Here is a 20,492-nt window from a genome sequence, read left to right on the forward strand (position 1 = left end):
TTGAGCTGTAGAAAAAGCTCTTAAATATATTTTTAAATTTAAGACAATTTATAACATCTAATTGTTCATTTTAAGATAATTTAGCGAAGTGAATTAGGGATCGTTTCGGGCACAATTTCTCCCCCTTGACTCAGAAATGCGCGCTTCGTTTGTCAACGCGAAGAGAAATCTGCATTTCATGTGTTTCGCAAGAAGACACCTGCAAAAATCCACCCGAAACGCCCAGGAATTTCCGGAGACGACAGATTTGTATCAAAAATGTTGCGACGAGCTCAGCGAGGAATCTCACACGATCTCCCACCGCAAAGTGTGATTCCCATGCTGACCCCGTGGCGATCATCGAGTCGCAACATTGCAAGATGGAAAATTGTGAAATCATGAGGCAGTGATATAGGCAATTCCAATCTGCCGAACAACAAATCAACAATATATTCCCAATCGCCGAGGCAATGAATCGGCCACGGAATAGGATCACAGTGATGGATGGTGTTGAAAGAGTAACAAAAGTCGCGAACTCTGCGGATCTGATAAATTGCAGGGAAGCGATAATAAGACAGTGAATTCGTGTCATTGCTTTTGGTGTTTCTGTGCGCAAAAAAGTGGCAAAAAGCACATGAAGTTCCCACATAACATTGTCAGTTTTTTCGCCGCGATCTTCAATCTAGCGGCAGAGTGAATGGCTTTGAGCGAGCATTGGGAAATCCTTTCTCAATTTTTCAGATAGACACCATTGGCTGGGGCGAATTGGGTTTTGTTCTTAGAATTCGCCCAAGGAAACCAGTTAATTTTGGGAGCCGCGCGCGATGACAAGCAGTCGCTCGACTTCCGTCAACCGCGCGCAATTATCTCCCAGTGCAGATTGCAATTAAGCGAGTGCACGTAATGAAGAAATTAAGAGTGCAAGAATGTTTTAGCAAATGCCAGCACGTTGAGTTGAGCGACATTTTTTCGATGACAAATTGCCGCGGCGAAAATTTGGCGCAGAAATCGCGAATCTCGGGGGGCAAATCGAGAAGTTTTTCCAGCGCGAAAGTCCCGCACTTGATTATTGAACATCGCGGGTTGAGTGGAATATTAAATAAACATTTTGGTACAAAATGAATTATAGTGGAATTTACGCGTCATTCCATTCAACTCATCGTTTTCTGATTGTCTGATGCCAACGAGCTCTCGAGTCACTGGCACTGGATTTATGGTTTATTGTTCAAATTAATTGGACGCAACATCAATTATTTATGGGCGTTTTTCGGTGTCCTGAAGGCAAGAAATTTCTCTGCCTGTTTTTCGAACTCTTGTCTCTCTTTCGCAAAATGCGCGCGGCTTCAATTTCTCCCTTATTTTATTGATGTATTAAATTACAACTTCCACCCAGTCTTGAGTTCTCAATTTTGTCTCACATTTATAGATTCGCACATTTTCCTTCTCTCCTCTCTTTCTAGTCCTTCTTCGGGCGCACGTACAACAACCTTTCGTCGATTTCCGAGTGCAAGAACAACGGCGAGTGCGTGATCAACAAGAAGAACCGGACGGCGTGCAAAGCGTGTCGGCTGAGGAAGTGTCTGGTGGTCGGGATGTCCAAGAGCGGCTCTCGCTACGGCCGCCGCTCCAATTGGTTCAAGATCCACTGCCTGCTGCAGGAGCAGCAAGCGCAGGTGAACCAGAAGACGGGCGCCGGGCCGCCAAGCAGTGACGCCGGCGCGAATCTGCTCTCGAACGCCTCCTTCCTCCCGGCGCACTTCCTGTCCAACCTCAGCCTCAAGCACTCGGGCATGCCGCCGTGGAGCCGCCAGAACCCGCGCCAGCGCGCCTCGGACGCCTCCAGGTGCGCCACGAGCTCGCCCAGCGACTCGGGCGCCTCCTCAGCCGATCCCGAGGAGGGTAGCTGCCGCTCCATCGGCAGCGCCAGCGCCGAGTCCAAGACAGAGCACTCCTCCGTCTCCAGTCGGGCGGCCGAGGCCTTCCGGCCCGGCGTGGAGCCTCTGTCGCCTTTCTGCCGCACCGACGCCTTCCTGCGCCTGCCGCCTTTGCAGCTGCCACCGCGCGTGGCCCTGCCGCTGCTGTCTAGCGCCTCAGAGCAGGAGGAGCCCATCGATCTCTCCATGAAGACCTCCCCGTGCCACTCACCAGCCCGGAAGCGCGCCCGGACGGAGTCTCCGTCGCCGGTGACGCTGCTGGAGCAGTCGAAGCCAGTTCCACTGGATCTCACGTGCACGCGCACGCCCAATCCGCCGCTGCTCGGATGATGGCGGCGCCACGCCGCCCTGGGACGCAGTGCCAGTTCCCCACGAGGAATCCCAGTCCCGCGCGAGGGACGCAAGACGCCAGTATGATTGTGTTATGTACAAAGAAATACTCGTAATGCCAGAAAGCACAAATCGCCAGCCTAGTCAGCATCTGTCGGCATTCGTCCTGGGGATTTTCACTTCCGCCAAAATTCTTGCCACAATTGTTCGGTCAGTATATTATTCCAAAATACAATTTTGTGAATCAATCAATTCATTAGAATGAAACATCCGCGTGAGCATCAAAAAAGCTAAGTTTTCTTGAGAGCTTCTTCATCAAACTGTGCTTGTGTGCAATAGATATATGTGGAAAAACTCAAATGGCCAGTCTTGAGAGTCAGATTAGAATCTCAAATGGCGAATCCCAATAAGAAATGCGGAAGTTGTGGCTATTTCTGGATCTCGCGAGAGGCTCGGAGTGCCACTCGCTGTGCCCATCCCCAGTGGAAGATCAAAGACAATGCCTCAATGGTTGCTGATTGTGGCGGCGACCTGTGATCGTCTTAATTTATTCACCTACCCCATCATGTTGCGTGCGCGTCCAAACAAATAATAGACAATCAGCGAGGAGAGTGTACAATTGCCGATGAAATTAGTTAATGATATTTGTGCCTCTTGACCCTCGATTGAGTGTTGGGAGGAGAAGCGAGATGTGCGACGTATTTATTTGTTAATTATTTTTCCTATAGCCGCAAATCACTCTCGATTGTAGAAATTTGCTCGAATATTGTGAGGAGATGGACGAAAAAAAAGACTTATGAATTGAATTGTGTAAATAGCTGAAGAAAAGGCATTCCTAGACAGTTAAGATATTAATGATATTTGTTGATAACTTTGACATTTCATCCTCAATCTTCTGAATTTCGCAACACACACACAGCTTGACAACCAGAGAGAAGCGCGAGGTGAATTACAAGGAAAACCAGAGAAAAATACAAGACATTCCACTTGATACAGTAGAAAAATATCCCACATTTTCCTCTATACACTTTTCCAAATCTGTGTAAGAGAATAATGTCAGATTTATATTTTGTAAAGATGAGAGATGTTAATATATTCCGTTTTTTTTATCAATTCATGATTCTCTTTTGTTTGTGCGTATATTTATTTTTTGATGGTCTGTCCTCTTGCATAAAAAAAAAGAGAACTCATTAGCGGATATTTCTGTGTTAAATTCGAAAGAAGTCACCTTGGCGCGATCTCTCGAGATCTCATCAATCCTCTTATGTCGATTCGAGAGATCTTCACAATCTGGATCTATTTGTTAGACATAGTCAAACAAAAAACGTCATCAAATCACCAAAATGAGATCTTCAAACACATCAGCTTTTCACGAGAAATCTTTCCCAACTCCTTGCATTTGAACACCCATGAACTTATTGCGCTCGAGCTTGAAGAGCCGTTTTTTTTCCAGGCTCAACACCAAATATTTCAGCAGATTTTTAATAGCCCGCGCATGTTGAAACTCCTCACACTGAATGGGAGAGAAGAGCCGAGAAGGAGATCGCGAGAGACAATTGTAAATTGTGCACTTGATCGCACATGAAGAGACTCTTCAGCAGGTGATTTCGCTATTTATTTTATAGCTCCAATAGTGAATTTAGATGAGGAGTCAAGTGGTTGCCTTGCTATTTTGATCCCGGAACTTCTGCCACGTTCATTAAATTGTGAAACGTGGAAAAAATCCACTCGTGATCCTCACCAATTAAGTGCACACAGAGAAAATCGCGCCGTTCCACTCGACAACGATTCATGTTTTCAATGGCAAATAAGTCATTCCAGGTAAGTTCGATACAAATTGTGATGAAAAACAGATCAGCGGAAAAAGTGGTCAATTAATTTGTGTTTACGATGTGTTTTGCTTAATTTATTGATTTTTTTTATATCCACTTATGAGATAATATTTCGTGATCGTTTAGAATTTCATTTAGATTTTATGAGTTAATCACAATTATTCTAAGGCTGCTGCTAAACGAAACTAATCAATTCAAGAACTTCTTGAGCCGAAAGGAGATTTTGCTTGGTGACAGAAAGTTGTGAGACATTGATTCAATACAGTTAAACATTCAATATCATCTGTGCATACAATGTAAGGGTTGAAGAGCACTCTCAATCGGTGCTTTTCTTGACAAATCCCTGAGAAAATAAAACCGTGACGCTTGAGTTTGAACTCGTGTGCGATCAAGAGCATAAATTCTCGCAGAACGCTTATGCGAGTTGGCTGGCAATCCGAAAAAGGCACGCTCAACATGCTCAATTGGGGCCTTTTTCATGCCTCCTGATAGCCACGATTGTGCGTCTCAAAATTGCTGGCATTGGCCATTGATGTCGTTTCAACACTTTTTAAGAGTGCACCAAACGATGCTGCCACATTAAGTCGCGGTGCGGCGCGCGGAGAAGACAAAATAAACCCGCTCAAATATGCGTGCACTTCTTGGCTCTCCCCTAATCTGTCGCCTCAAAGTTGTACAAATACAATTTCCACGGAGATAAATAATGTTTCGCGGCGGAAGGAGGAGAGAGAAAAAAAGACGCACTTTGCATTCGCCTTCCAACTATTGAGCATCGATTTACGCTCAATTGAACTTGAGCATTGTGTGCTCACGTGCTTGAATTATGGCCAAATGCACTTGCTGCGGAATTTCTCCGCACGGCGTAGATCTTTTTTACTCCGCGCCAAACGCAAGTAACACTGGAAGGCCATAAATTCAAATTTTGCCCCTTCGCCGCGCGATGCACAATTTACTGGTGGCCAGACAATGGACTCTCGGGTGAACAAATTTGCAAATTTGCAATCGCAACTAGTTCACCTGATCGCGATCTTCGCGGACACGCAAATTTTGCGCGTGGCGTGAAGCAGCGTGAGACTTCAGCGCGCTGTGTTGATTTATGGCTCGCGATGGCGTCGCTGGTGCTAAAATTACTGATAAATCACTTTTCATGCTGCTGAGACAATGATGAAAAGTTCTATTCAATGACCGGAGAGATTACGGTGTCACAAAGAGTAATTACCGCGATCTTGATCTTAACCGATCGCATCGCACGCGGCAAGACAATCGCCACAATTCAAGCGACTCAATGCGATATTCGTCATCATTTCGCTGAGTTTTTTCACAGACAAGCCCAAGGAAATTTGAGGAAATCATGGTTGTTTTGATATCCAAGATTTTGGGACAAGTATTGAAAGCGATCTGCAGTAAATTCGACTGATCCTTGCAAGGTGAAGAAAATAGACTCAATTCGGATGGTGGAATAATCTGTTTGTCTGTTTATTCAATATCTCTTTTTCTCAGAAGCTATACAATCGGAGGCTGAAGATCGTTAAACCTTCTCATTTTGTTATTTATTTGCTCTTTTTGCTATTTAATTAGTAAGTTGTGACGATTAAGATACGGAAAACTCGGTTAGGTCCGGATTATTCTGAGGCAACTTCCTACCAAGCTTCAAAACAAAGAAAAAATAAGTGTGAAGACAATAAAACTTAAAGGTATTATAAAGAAAAATACAGTTTAATTAGGAAGGGTATATAAAGACAGAGGAATTGGCAGCATTATTTAGTGAAACGCATTAAGATGGGTGCTTTCGAAGTGATCTTGTGGACGAGTATTGTTCTCCTGTGTCTTTGGGAGGGCTTGAAAAAGTATTTGGAGCATTATTGGCTATCCAGGAATATTCCATACATCGCCGGACCGCCGATGATTGGCGCAATTAAGAATTTTCTACTTAACAGAATCAGTTTTCCTCAATTTCTGTTGGATCTCTACAATCATCCCAAGGGAAAAAAGGCCGCATTGATCGGATTCTATTTCTTCCACAAGCCTTGTCTCATTATTCGTGATCCTGAGCTCATTAAGAGGATTGTGGTGAAGGATTTTCCCCAATTCATGAACCGACGTATGGCTTCAGATCCTAAAAGTGATCCAATCGGGAGTAATTCTCTTTTGGCCGCGAAAGGGGAAATTTGGAAGAGTGTCAGAAGCAGTTTAAGCCCCGTTTTCACCACTCGTAAGCTGAAGAACTTCTTCACGCTCATCTCAGACAGTTGTAAGGGTTTGGAAGCCAAACTGACCAAAGATATCCCTGCCAGAGGTTCTGCAGAGATCAACACCAGGGAATTGGCGGGATTTTACACTCTAGAAACGATCGCAACGAGTGCTTTCGGAGTGACAACTGAAGCCTTAACCAATCCAAATAGTGATTTTGTTCGAAAAATTCGTGAAATTGTGAATCCTTCGAGCTTTATGCGTGTTCTGGAATTCGGAGCATGTTGTTTCTTCCCTGAGCTTGCAAAACTTTTCAAACTGAGATTCTTGTCAAAGGAAACTGAGGACTTCTTCAGGACAACGATTTCGGACGTGATGGCGGAAAGGGTGAAGAGTGGAATTGTGCGAAATGACCTGATCGACATCTTCAATGCGATGAAGAAGAGCCAAAAGGAGGTTTTCCACAACGATCTTTTACTTGGTCAAGCGGCGACCTTTTTGGTTGCTGGATTTGATACGTCATCATCAGCGCTGTCCTTCGCTTTGTACGAACTGGCCGGGCATCAGGATGTGCAGGAGAAGCTAAGGAGAGAACTAGAAGACTTCAGAGACAGTGGGAAAGAGATGAATATTGAAAATTTTAACAATTTACAGTATCTTCACATGGTTTTCCAAGGTAATTCGAATTTGTCAATGAGTGTCGGAGAAATTTTCCTACATCATTCAATTGTTTTTCCAGAAACCCTTCGACTCTACCCAAGTTCACCTGCCTTGACGAGGGTTTACGAGCCAACAAACGGGTCGAATTCCTATTCGTTGCCACCTCCTTATAACTTCTCCATTCCTCAAGGCACGGTGATCTATATTCCGGCCATCGCCATTCAGAGAGATCCAAACTTCTTCCCGGAACCGCTTTCTTTCCGTCCGGAGCGCTTCGCCGCCAACGCCGAACCTCCAATTGATCCATGGCACTTTCTAAGCTTCGGCCAAGGACCTAGAAATTGCATAGGACTCCGCTTTGCAGCGTTGCAAGTGAAGATGGGATTACTTACAATCTTGCTTAAGTATCGCGTATCTTTCTGCAAAAGAACTCCCAAACAGATAAGGTTCAAGAGGATGACATTTCTTCTGTATCCAGAAGATCCCATCTTTCTCACATTCCAAGAAATTTGAATAAATGACTGGGAAGTCTAACTTCCCAGCGCACACAAAATGTTATGATCTTTAAGACTATTCCTAAGGCCATTGCAGAGCATTGCACAGCCAGAGAGATATTAGATGACGCGCTCGCAAGTCATTTGTCCAGAAGCCGGAGGAATCTCTCCTTGACAAATTCCACCTTTTTGCATTTTCCCATCTGCAGAGCAGCCTTGTGACAATGGTGAATAGGCAGTCTGATACAATTTGAAATAAATATGACAAATCAATGTCCATTCGCAGTGCGAGCGAGAGAGGCTTGCGTGGCCAGAAAAGGCAATTCAGCCATGTAGAACAATTGACTTCCTATAAATCGATTTGAATATGATGATTCCGCCGCGTCTCTCCAGCTCCTGTGCATACCAAAGACGACTCTCTTTGGCTGTGCACAAGTGGATGAGAGATGCAAGAAAGCACCATCACGGCATCGATGTTTTTATTTATGTAAATATTGTTTATGTCTCTCCAATATTTTCCCATAATTGTGTATTGCTTCATTTTGCATGCACATACTCATGCTCTCTTGTGTATGAATCTCGCTCAATTGACCATTCACTGGGGAGGAGAGGCCTCTCTTGCTGTGTGCCTCGGCCACCACTTTGGCCATGAGATGCGCGCGGTGAAGAAATTGAATAAATTTGCACCAAATTTGTTAAAATGGATAAATTTCTCCTCACGGCACAGGCACAGAAAAGTGGAATCTCCGCTGCATTTGCCATCTTGTGCGCGTCGCCAAGAGAGAGAGAGAATGGGCTAAGTTGAGATTTGAGTGCGTCTTTGGTGACTTTTGATAAGCGGCGTATAAATATTGTGACCCCTGGCGTATCTGGCTGCCATGAGACATCTAAATAGGATTTTCATTACTTATTAAATCGCGCGAGTCGTAATTTTGCCATATCTCATGGCGCTGGGTGACAACATAAAGTATATCTCCTCGGTCGGACGGACTCTCTTTGCACAATGTCCAAAGAAGTGTGGCATCAATTGGTGCTTAAGGCCTCTTCTTGCCTTTTGTCCACTCACTCACCAATAATCTCTGGTGGCCGCTGTTCATCTTCGCCGTGGAAATGGTCGGAGGAAAGTCCATCTAGCGCTTGGAAAATGCACACAGTGAGAGAGAGAGATACCCATAAAGCCACCACAGAAATGCACAAAGCCTAATAAAACCATTAATTGTAATGCAGAAAATTCAGCAAAACGCACATAAATTATTTATGCGCTGCACACCGTGTGGAGCATCAAGTCTGCGCGCAATGGAATGAAAGTGAGCTATATTTATAAATTATCCACTCATGGGTCGTATGTCAATCATAATGTCATCATATCATTTCAATTATGTGCGACAGTGAGCGAGCTCTCTGTACATTTTCATCGCAAATCCCCTGCGAGAGAGAGACTTTAAATTGTGGATTACTTTGCGGCTTGTCCATGGGTGGATTTATTGCTGCTGATCTCAATTCATCACTTGATCGCGAAAGTATATCGGCGCTGGAGAGAAGGAAAAGATGCTTGTGGCCAGAGAAGAAGAAGTATAAGAAAAAAAACTCCGCATGCCCTTTTGAGCCATTTGCCGATGTGTGTGCATTTTTACATTTACAAACTTGCCCAAAAATGATCGCTATCCACTTTGGAAATTAGATCATGTCTCGAGAGCATAAAAACTCGATCACCTGTCACATCAGATGGACAGTTTGCTATGGTGAGATCAATTGCATCAGATGCTAATTATGAGCAAAAGATTGCTTTCTATGCGTTTAATGCCATTACTTTGCACATTTATATGTGCTGTGAGATTAATTAAACATATGTGCAATTTTCTCGCTTGGCATCATACAATAATAATAATCAATTGAATATCTTGTAAAGTTTAACACTTGAGAGTAAATTTTTGCTTTCAAGGGCTTCAGAAAAACGTCTCAGAGGCATAATTTTTTTTTAACAAACACGCAAAACTAATCATTTTTCCTCTGCATAGGATATGAGTTGTGAATATGGAGGATTTGATGCAAATATGTAAGTCAGTCAGCGCAAAGCTCTTTGGTTTGGCCGAATTTTTCGCGATGATCTCGAGCGATTCCGGTGCGAATTTTGCCATCGCGCGGGTCAATGGGAGTGATTTACGCCTCTCGGCTGGGATTTATCTGGTGGATTTGGCAGCAGAAGGGTTATGTGTATGCGCGAGAAATGTGTGATGAGAAAATTTTGCCGTGCCACATAGAGAAAGAGCGAGGTATGCCGCGAGAGTGGCACAATCAACCCGCATAGCACGATCACGATCACACCTCGTACAAATAAACGCATATAGAATGGTATGAATCTGCTGATCGCGAAGAATGGCAACTAATAGCCAACATTTTGCCGCTATCTGATGGCAATTGGTGCGCGAGAGCCCAGCGACGATGGGTGAAATTTGCATTGAGACACACACACTTGGCTGGGCTGCACTTCGCCATGGTGATATCTCTCTTATCAAGCGTTCCACTTGAAACTTCCCCGCGAATTCCACACGTGCGATTGCCATCGTGCAACTTTTTTTCCCTGTCCTCCGCTCAGGCCTTCCGCGGCCGTGGTCCAGGAACTCTCGCGGAGAGAGAGTCTCGTGATGCCTATCGCCATGATTCGCAACAATGCGTGCCAAAGTCGATGGCGTTCGGCATTAATATGAAGAGATAAAATTTACCCACTCTTGCGCAAGTCCCATGGCAGATTTCTCCGGCACTGCACCGCGTGTTAATTTATTTAATGCTCCCTAAATCCACCAACACACGATGGCTAATCTACAATGTGCCATCGCGCATTGTGTGCAACAAAGCATTCGGCTACTGGTTCTTTCTGCCTGCCGTGGATCTCTAATGCTGCCCGAGGATGATCGCAAGGGGTGATCAAGTGGCTGAACTTGAGCGGAAGCAGCGGCCAAGATGTCCACAAGTGGTTCTAAGTGCGAAAATCCTGTCACAGCACAATTTATTGCTCTTCCGGCAGAAATGCGCGAAGGTGTCACACTTCATCGTCGCTTTCCCGCCCTTCGTGGTGACTTCTGGCAAATGGCGCGGGGAATGGCTCCTGATTGACATGGATAAGATGTGCCACATCATCCAGTTGTAAGTGCAACCAATCTAAATTACACGATTTGACAGTTCAATGATGCTACAATCCATCGAAAGAGTGAATCGTGCGCCAGCACTCCTCGCAGCGCCCGCGATAAAAGGTAATTAGTCGATGCCGCGCGATCTTCAACCCAGCGCGATCCCCCGTAATTGATTAAGTGCACAATCAATTCTGAATGGGTAATTATCACATCAATTGTCAATAGCTCTTGTGCGGAATTCAATCTGCCTGGCGAAGTCGATGGAATTCGCCACCGTTGAGAGATTATTTAGTCATCATAGCCGTGTTCTTATCGTATCGATTGCCATGCCATCGTCAAGCGCTTGCGTCAATCCAACTGACAACTGTTGGCAATTCTTGCTGCCTCACCAGCGATCAATTTGGAGCGATACTTTTGTTAACCGTGCAAGAGATTAAATTCCTGACCCACAAAATCCCACACATCGCATCATCAAGAAGCGTCCAGAGAGGGCAAGAGAGATGTCTTGTGCGCTCTTTGCCAGCTGGGCACAAGAAAGTGAGTTGATCCCGCTGGAATTTGAGGCGCACAAAGAGCCATCAGAGTAATTTCGTGGGATTTACGGAAAGATCCATGAAAATTCGTAACGAAATGTGGTCAGAGTGTCAATAAAAAGCCAAGATATGGAGCCTTTTATTGCACACCGGCCGGAGTGAATAAGCTCATCTTCGAGAGCTTCAATAGGGCGATTCGTTGATAAGTTTATCGACACTTTGGCGACTCTTGAGCCGAATTGCCCATCGTGGAGATTAATAAATGTTGGCGGATCACAAAGCTGGCGATCCAAATAGTTCATAAAAGCACCTCTTTCGGAGCTACGACAGTTTCTCCTGGCAATTTTCTCATCATAATCCGTCGCGAATTGAGTGTGAAAAATCATGACATGCGTCACAATCTTGATGGCGATGGTGGAAATTTTGTGGGGTTTCGCGAGTGGCACGATTTTGATGTGAATATCCACAATAGAACACTCCTGACACTGTTTGTCGCATATTTTGCTGTTTGCTGGGAGGCAAATCGCAGGGAGGATTGCCGAAAGTTGCGCAACATGCCTTCAAATGCAAGTATGAGCACATAATAATGCGATCGTGTCGAATGTGCGACAATTGGGTGGCGCAATCTTCAATTAAAAGTGACTCCAAGTCGATGGGAAATAAAGTGGCTGAGATAATGTGATCTCCTCGACGGGTGTTTATTTGTGAAATTAACACTACAAGAGAATTATAGACTTGGTATCATCGCGGCCACTCTATAGACACTTCTCAAGGAACACTCTCAATCTGATCCAATGTCATAATCGTGGCGTTTGTCTTTGATTAATGACAATGTGCTTCTCTGATGGATGAACAAAGTTCATCAATTTCAAACACCCCCCAGAATGTTTTTGTATTACTTTCTAAGGGTCTGAAAGACAAATGTTACAACCTGAAATCCTTTATAGTTTTGCACAAGCGAAGCGCGGCTGCCAATATTGAGTGGAAAGACAGTTTTCTTGTGTGCGTTTTCGACATAAAAGGCCGAAGATTAGGCGATGGTCTTCTCAATGAAGACGAGGATATATGGCAAAGAGTATCGCCACGTTGCATATCACCTATAAAGAGTTATACAAATGGATTTATACTAGCCGTAAATAATCTGCATGCGGATTGAGAATTTATCGACAATAAATCTGGGAAATGGATTTTTACGATCATAAAGCACTTTGGGTGCCGGTGCAGGAAACACAGGCCGGAGAGGTGAGTCTCAGTGAATAATTGAGGTGTTTCCCAATAATAGCAATAATCTGCATGTTCTCACATTAAATTATGTCTCGTGTCCGGGAAGTTGGTGAGTGCCGAAGGAGTGTGTGAGAGACATGATCGTAAAGGTTGCTTAATAGGCACTCGTTACAATTAGTTACGGCATTGATGATATTTATCTTATTGCGAGGATGTGCGGAGAGCCTTTTCCATGGCCATACATCTTCTCTCCAACGTGCGCGCGCGTTGTCCGATTTCTGTGACCCGCCAATGTGGCGCATATTTAGTCAAAATGATGTTTTGATGAAAACACTCTGGCTGCATTTGACGAAGGCCTTTTGGTGGCCGCGATGGCGAACATGCGAGGCGCGCGGAAAAAAGAACCACGCAGAGGGAAAATGAGACAAGTTGAGCACGCGAGATGGAGGAATTTATGACTCTGCCTCGTTGAGTGTCTTGTTAATCACATGTTTTGATAGAAGATCTGATTTGGGGACGAATAAATTAAGACAGTGTGCGCGACGCTAAATCCGTTAATTGGCTTTCCACGCTTCATCACGCCGTGAGAAGACAATCGCGATGCTCTGCATTTTCGCCAGGATCTTCCGCACTTTTCCAATTGTCTTTCCCGTGTCCAGCTGAGATCCGGACGCTTCAGCTGTTTATGCAAATTTAATGATCGCATCGTGCAAAATATGGCTGGGAAATTGACGGTTGAAGAACGGTCAAGTTTGGATGATTGATGAATTTGATTTGTGCAAAAATTGGATGCACCCAAAAACTCAATTATCCGCACAATGCAGAAATTTCGTGGTGTGTCCGCGAAGCGATACATCAATGTCAGAAGTGACACTCCGCGGATTCCCATCTCCTGGTCACGGAGAATCAAATGCGATCATTAATGGTCCATGCCACGATATTTGTAACATGCACAGTCGCGACGTCGAAAATTCAGATCTCTCGGCTCTTGGTTTTAAATTAATCATGAATTAGTTCTGCAAATCTGCGGTGGAATTCATAATTAATTCCCGCATTGTGGATTCGCGCGCATGATTTCGTCCGTTGTCTGGAAAACACCGAAGATTGATCTTCTCCTCGCTCTGTGCATCTTCCAGTGCCCAGAAACACACAGGGGAGAAGATAAATCTCGTCTATCTAGAATATTGAAATTAATTTTCAGCTCCAATTTGTGCCACGAAATTCACCATTTCGACCAGTCCTGTTGAATAATTCAACTGGCAATTTCACCGCGCCAGCGGACAGCTCGCGGGGAGAAGAATTGATTGAAGTGAATTTAATTAGCGCGACAAAAAGTGACGATGATGCTAGAATGGATATTGTCTGGCTCTGATTGACCCACGCAGAGACACATTTGCCGAGATGCACCCATTTGCATTTTATCTCACGCAGTGCCCATAAACGAGCCCCGATCTAGATTGACTGGGCCATTTTTGGCATTTTGATGGCCACACTATTTAACGGACAACGCCAATTTACGGCCATCGCCGAACCAAATCACGTCCAGTCAGACATCCGACAATCCCTTTTCGACTGGGGTGTCCTGAAGAAGTGGATCGTCGTGGTGGAAATTGCAAAAACCCCGGCAAGATTTCTCGCAGACACGGTGAGAAATACCCAAAAGTATGATTAGGAATTCTTCGGCAAACCAAAAATTCCACGAGGAATACCGCCGAGGTAATCAAATTCACTTTCAAAGCCATCAAAAGCGCGGGGAAATTCGGCAAGGAGAAATGATGATTAAGAACGTGGCAAGAAGCATTGAATGGAAATCAGGTGGTTTTCTGGGCATCGCGCATCAAATATCTGGCATACCTGAAATTTTCCATCTCACCATTTTCGATGGTGTGCGAGTGAATTGAGAAGATGAGGCAGAAAATAGAAATATATCTGGTGAGATCGCATTGCATGATATCATCAATATTAATTAATTGATTGGAAAGTGACTCTGGATTCGGAGTGTTTTCGAAGGCGCATATCATTCTTTCGCCATATGCTAAAGTGTTCTTCGGGCACAATTAGGTGGTTTGAAATTTATTTGATAAAATTCGTGAAAATAAATTAAGCGAACCCGTTGAAGAGACCACCATCGGCATTCTATGAATCACCCAGCGACGCGACCCGATTTGTGAGGCCACTTCGCGGGCCAAATCTGTTGGCGAAGGAGAGAAGAGAGGCAGCTAATCAAATAAATAAGGTGATAAGATCATCCGTGGAGACGCAAATGCCCTCTTGGGATTGTCGTGTTATATGTTAAAAGACCCATCATGCAGTGAATTTCATTTATTTGTAGCATCGACCAAAAATGCGATCTCGCGATGCTCGAAGGCTTGTCGCGACGTGCCGAATCACTTTATTATTGTTTCATAAATACCAAATAAATTGAATTAATTTTTCACGACCCAGAAAGCCAATAAAAATTAATGAAGACTTTAATTGTCCAATCGCGGCGGAATCGCTAAATTTACCCAATCTCACACCGCCAAAAATTGCTAATTGCTTGTCAAATTGCATCTGGGGAGGAAAAATATCATCGCGGAAATCGCCGCGGCGTTGCGATGAGCGACGCAACAAATTGCAGGTAAAAATCTTGTGCAATTCTCACGATATCTCGACAGTTCTTCCTCAATTCCGTGAGGGCATTAATATGAAAATTATCTCTGTGAAAATTAATATTTGCCCACGAAATACCTCGCGCGATGTCCATCGTAAAATTCCTCTGCGTCTTCTCCACAAGACGCGCTGAATGTTGGTCCGAAACAAGGTGAAGATGATGAGACTGCGATCAGTACACCGCAGTTCTTAAACATTTCTGAACGTGGAAGAATACAGAGAAATCTTACAACGTCTTTGGCTTACTTTTCGTGTCTATTGGGCAGGATTAACTGGAGAATCTTTCTTGAATTCTCTGAGAAGTGTTCAAGAACCGAATCGTACACCACTTCCGACTGTAATATTTCGCCCTTGACGTCACGAGATGTGCACAGTGTCTCTTAACTGATCTCGCGAGTTGAATGACTTTCACCCAGAGCAAGATTATTAATTTGCACACATGGTAAACCCCTAATTGGGGGAAATCAAAAAGTCATAAAGAAAAAAAATGTTATGATAAATTTCTCGCCCTGAATTATTTTTTGCACTCCTCGAGCGATCGCGATCTTCAGGTGATTTCGAGGTGACTCTGCGGACTCTCCTTTGGCACTAATTAAAATTCATCTGCCGAGATGTGTGTGGAATTGAATTGGGAATTCTTTTTTCTTCATTCTTTCTTATTTTGGGTAATTTGAGACACCAATTTTGGCTGACTCTAAAATATTATCACACTGAACGGTAGCATAGAAATTTCACGCGAAAATGATGGTCATCAATTTGATGTTGAATATGAAAAGAACAGTGAGAGAGAATAGCGACACTTTGGGACAATTTATTGGGAAAGACGCGAAGAAGATACCGGAATGACAAATTGTATTGGCGCTGAAAGATATGCACAAATTTTATTTGAAAAGATGATAATTTTATTGGAGTTTCATGGCGAATTGTGTGAAGAAAAATGCATTTTCAGCAAATAAGGAACTTTGCATGTTTCACAGAAGTAAAATATGAGATTCATGAGACAATTTTGCGACTTTCTCTGCATCAATTCTGCTTTAAATAACAGTTCGAAGATACATACAAATGTATAACAAAGAGATTCACGAAAATCAACTTCAATTTGCGAATTGGAAGTTGAGAAAATAAGGCATTGTTCAAGTGAAACCGTTGAATTGATGGCTGTTTATCACGTGTGTTGACTTAAAATCAAAATTTAAAATTTCTATCTATAAACTTTGCAATCTTGCTCGAGAATTCCCTGAGAATTTCTGAGAATTCTGTATGAGAAATTCTTTGGTAGTCTTTTGAGAAGGTGTCGTGATTCTGAAGAAGCGGTGAAATAGCCATAAAATTAGGATTGGAATTGCTCTGGGTAAGTTTTATGAAGTGGAATAATTTAGTCTGGCAGTGAATGAAAATGCAAAATAGGCTATAAGAGCCAAGGGAGCTTCGCAGAGTGCCACTGAAGCACATGTTGTGCCAAAATAGCAATTCCCGGATGTGTTGGAAGTTTGATTTGGCGAGACCAATTGCAAAAGCGCCCTCATTATCTGGGGATGCGTGTCGGGGCTTTGAAGGTACAACGAATCTGCCGATTGAATCTTGGCTCTGGCCGTGAGAGTGACTCTTTATGGGGCCGGCGTTTTTTCCGCCTTGCCAACTCCCCTCCAGATAGAATCCCGTAGCAGTGCCAAGAATGCTCAATAAATATTACTTGTGCGACATATCTATGCAGGAAGCGGATCTCTATTTGTGATCGCGGTGCATTGAGTCCAAAATGACATATCCATGGCTGAGAGCTCCTTCTCACTCGCACATTGCAGTGAATTTTCCTCTGCCAATGTGACGATGGGCATAATAGAATATGCAAAATAATCCCAACTCCATAGACTCTCGCGGAGCTATGATTTTTCCCCCCTTTCTCACTCACTCGCGCCATCAAGTTGGGTCTTTTTGCGCGCTCGATGGCGGAAAAATTCCCCCGAGTCGAGCATCTTCACAATTTTTCCCCGGCAGCAAATCGCAGAGGAGGCGAGAGAGAGAGAGAGGAGAGAGAGAGACTCCAAATGGCCAAGAGATGAGAGAACATTCTATTGCCACAAAGTGTCTCTATATATGCTTGAATATAGGGAAGAAGATGAAAAGAAGGAAGAATGCACCTCGTATTGAACCTGACTCCATGAGCATGTGGGTACCGTATTGCATATTTAGAATTTTAAGCACCGCGCATCAGTATTAAGCAAATAAAATCAACTTTATTGTGTTGCACAAGGCGATCGTGAGAAATATGAACTTGGTCACTCGGCTCTCTTTCCACTGTCGAAGAAGTCCCAAATTTGGGTCACACCAGCGCGTCACGACACATGGCGAAGGAGTGCGCGGCTACTGGAATTTTCCTCACTCCGGTGCGCAATTGAGGAAATACGCGGAAAATCCCCCGGGGAGACATGATATCTTCAGTGGAGATCAAGAAGATCGCGCGCGATCAACGGCAGATTGTCAGTTGTGATCAGTGCACGGCAAAATATGCATTTGCGTTGATATTTTGACTTTGACGAATGCCCAGTTGGAGATTGAGCTACAAGACGGGTGCCTTTGAAGGAAGAAAGCCACATTGCAGCCATCGCGAGGATGCGCAGAGAAATGCGTCAAAGGGTGATCAAGCAGAGTTTTTCCTGCACGCACATTTGCTTTTTCACTGAGTTTAGAGATGATTTTGGTGGCAAGAAAGGTGAACTTTCTTGTCGATTGTGCGTGGATTTAAGGCGTGATTTTGGCGACTTAACCACCCCCGGATGTCTGGAAATCGACCCAATTTGATTGATTGTGCAATGTAGGTGGAATGCGTAAACAATGAGGCTGAGGAATTGTCCCATGAATTCCACATGGCGAAGCATGGGAGAAGATCACAGGCGATCGTGCGGAATAGTTTTACAATAAAACTGACCTGCAGCAATGTGGAATCGGTGTGTTTGTAATTTCCATCTCTCATAGCGATCAACTTATCGTATTCCGATCATCAATCAGTCCCCCAGTGACTCATTGTCAAATAGCAAATAAAACATTCACCATGGGATTCTTGTGCAAATTCCAGCGCGGTGAATTTTCCCGCGAGAGAGCATCGCGCGCATCGTGATGGGACAAATGGTGGCGAGAAGGAGAAAAGGAGATCAATTGAGTGACATCTGAAACGATGGTGAAAAGTGTCAAGATCGATTTGCATACATCCATCCGCGAGTCTTGTCTCGGCCGCGGGCTTTGGGATTATTTTGAAGGCACACTGTCAGCAATTGTTGATCGCGAGAATTGATTCTGACCAATCTCACTCACTCCGAGTCCACTATATGCAAATCAACGCCATTTTCTATCACACCATCAATTTATGAAAATGCGCCACGCCATTGGAAATCTCCCTCTTTTCACGCGCGTCTTCAGCCACAAGAATGCCAGCTTCACTCCGTCGCAGTGCAATATTTAGGGTACTTCATGCTGGAAATAAGCCAAGGGGGAAATAAGAAACCGAATTAGAGAATGGAAAGTAGAACTGTTTCTTTCAAACATGTAAAAAAGTAAATTATTAGTAAATTCATGGTGAAAAGAATTTACTGCAAATATTTTTAATGTTCATTCTTGTAAATTAGACCCACAATTACAGATTGATCCATATTTTGCAAGTTATTCTGATCTGTCATTCTACTTTTGACACATTCTTTAACACAATCTCAGGAAGTAATTAAAAAAAAATACACATTTAGGCGGTTGAATTGGCTTAACGTGTGTACATAACATAAGTGGTGTAATGTTAAACGCATGTGGACTAAGAATATAATACAGACTGTTTTAAACTAATATAACACATTTTTAACATTCCTCGTTTGAGTGGGAATCGCTTTAGAAATTTGTCCAATTTTTATTTGCTAAAACAAGCTGAGAATCGTAAATTCTGAGCACTTATCTGGAGCAAAAGTCGCGTCATTTTCCCCTTGAAAGCACCGACGATTTCCACTTATCTGGAGTGCACGAGAGGTGGAAAAGTGTGATCTGTGGTGGCAATGATCGTAAATAGAGTGAGTTAGTTCCCTTGGAGCTTCCGCGTGCTATTTTTTGCCCCTTTCACACGTACACAGAGTCTGGCGTATTTGCATATAACCAATCTCTCACATGCAGATTGGCATGGCGAATTCAATGGGCGACGCGAAGAAGTTGGCAATTTAAATGGGCAGGATAACTTCTTTTCCGCACAGTCGACGACCATATTGAGTGTTAAATGCATTGGAGGAATCTCAGCTGGGAGTTTAGCATCTTCCCATGGGTGCAATATTGTAACCTTTTTCACCCCCCACGAGGAGAGCCGAGGAGAGTCTGTATATGTGCATTAAAAGCGGCCAAAGTGGCAATAATTTGCAATGAAATTATGCAATTAGTGCATGGTATTGCAGCCGAGGAGGTCGCTCGGGGTAGGAAAAAGAAGGCATTACGACCATTTATGTCGATGGCAATAAAATCGATTTATGGTTTTGCCATTTAGAGCACTTTCTGAAGGGGCATCGCGAGCACACACCACGAAGGAGTGAGACGCGTAGGCTTCTTTTTTCCGCGATGCTCCTCAGCATAACAAGGAGGACTCGCTCTTCGAGTCCATTAAATTGGATGATGGAGTGCCTTTGCCACTGAGTTTCACAGTTTGATGTCCAATGCGCCATTTGCCGCTTCGCATAGGCCTTTTTTCGCACCACCGCGAAAATTGAGATCAACGAGCTTCCAGATTACTTTGAGGATGGAACTCAGCCGCTGACATTTCAGGTTTATATTCATTCACAAGATCGTATTGGTGAAATTCATCCTTTATTGCCGGCAATTGATAATAAAGATTGCGTGGAGGAAAAACCGCGCCGACGATTGGAGGTGGATGAGTGATTAGAAATTGTAAAAAGAGTGTGGATGAATCGAGGTGCACGGAAAATATGTGAGGCAAATCGCTGGGCATCGCGATTGAGCCCGTCTGTGAAGCAAGGCGTGATTGAGTCTCTGGAGTGGTCAGAAGAAGAAATGATCCATCTCACTGAGATGTTTTCCCTGTTTTGCCCACTAGATAAAATTGCTGGCAATATAGAGAGAGCCCATTAAAATTTATTACTTAATTTCCTCATCAATAAAACACAAGTAGATCAATTTAGTATCAAATTAATTAGAGCCACGCACGATTTATTGGAAATTTTATCATTCAAAAATGCTGATTTTATTCCTTCGCCGAGCGAGAGACTCTAGAGGAAAAACAAACTCATGGGCTGGCGGGAAAAACTAAGATGATCTGTCGTCCAATAAAACCATAAATTCTTCTCTGGTTGATTGTGAATTGAGACACTTAATTTCTTCCCCTTGTGCGCGCGATGATCTTCTGTTAATATGTCTCTGAATTTGATGGCGAAGCCACATACTTTTTTGTGCAGTCGCGGCGGATTGGGAAAGAAAATCCCAATAATCAATTGATTTAACGGAATATCGCGATATCAATTCTCTTCTCACACTTTTGGGCTGCGCACCGTGCTGATGA

The 20,492-nt window shown here is 43.8% G+C and overlaps 2 protein-coding genes across 2 annotated transcripts in view; both read left to right on the forward strand.

The window, feature by feature from the left end:
* The window catches only part of LOC132255980 (protein embryonic gonad-like), a 40,951-nt gene extending 37,174 nt beyond the window's left edge, over positions 1–3,777 (forward strand). Inside the window, exon 3 of the mRNA XM_059752157.1 lies at positions 1,440–3,777. Within this exon, the coding sequence (XP_059608140.1) occupies positions 1,440–2,243 (804 nt within the window). The 3' untranslated portion in view covers positions 2,244–3,777. The remainder of the gene's footprint in view (positions 1–1,439) is intronic.
* LOC132255981 (probable cytochrome P450 6g2) lies at positions 2,359–7,438 on the forward strand. Its single transcript, XM_059752158.1, has 3 exons — positions 2,359–2,453; positions 6,013–6,941; positions 7,005–7,438. The coding sequence occupies exons 1-3, from the start codon at positions 2,359–2,361 to the stop codon at positions 7,436–7,438; spliced, it is 1,458 nt and encodes a 485-aa protein (XP_059608141.1).
* Positions 7,439–20,492: the final 13,054 nt, after the last annotated feature.

This window comes from Phlebotomus argentipes, unplaced genomic scaffold (genome assembly GCF_947086385.1).
Source record: "Phlebotomus argentipes unplaced genomic scaffold, Phlebotomus argentipes genome assembly contig_5, whole genome shotgun sequence".
In the NCBI taxonomy this organism is placed as follows: domain Eukaryota; kingdom Metazoa; phylum Arthropoda; class Insecta; order Diptera; family Psychodidae; genus Phlebotomus; species Phlebotomus argentipes.

Coding starts and splice junctions, on each gene's coding strand:
- LOC132255981 (XM_059752158.1), top strand. CDS start 2,359: ATGCCAGAAAGCACAAATCGCCAGCCTAGTCAGCATCTGTCGGCATTC. Junction 2,454..6,012: donor ATTCTTGCCACAATTGTTCG/GTCAGTATATTA, acceptor TCTACTTAACAG/AATCAGTTTTCCTCAATTTC. Junction 6,942..7,004: donor TCTTCACATGGTTTTCCAAG/GTAATTCGAATT, acceptor TTGTTTTTCCAG/AAACCCTTCGACTCTACCCA.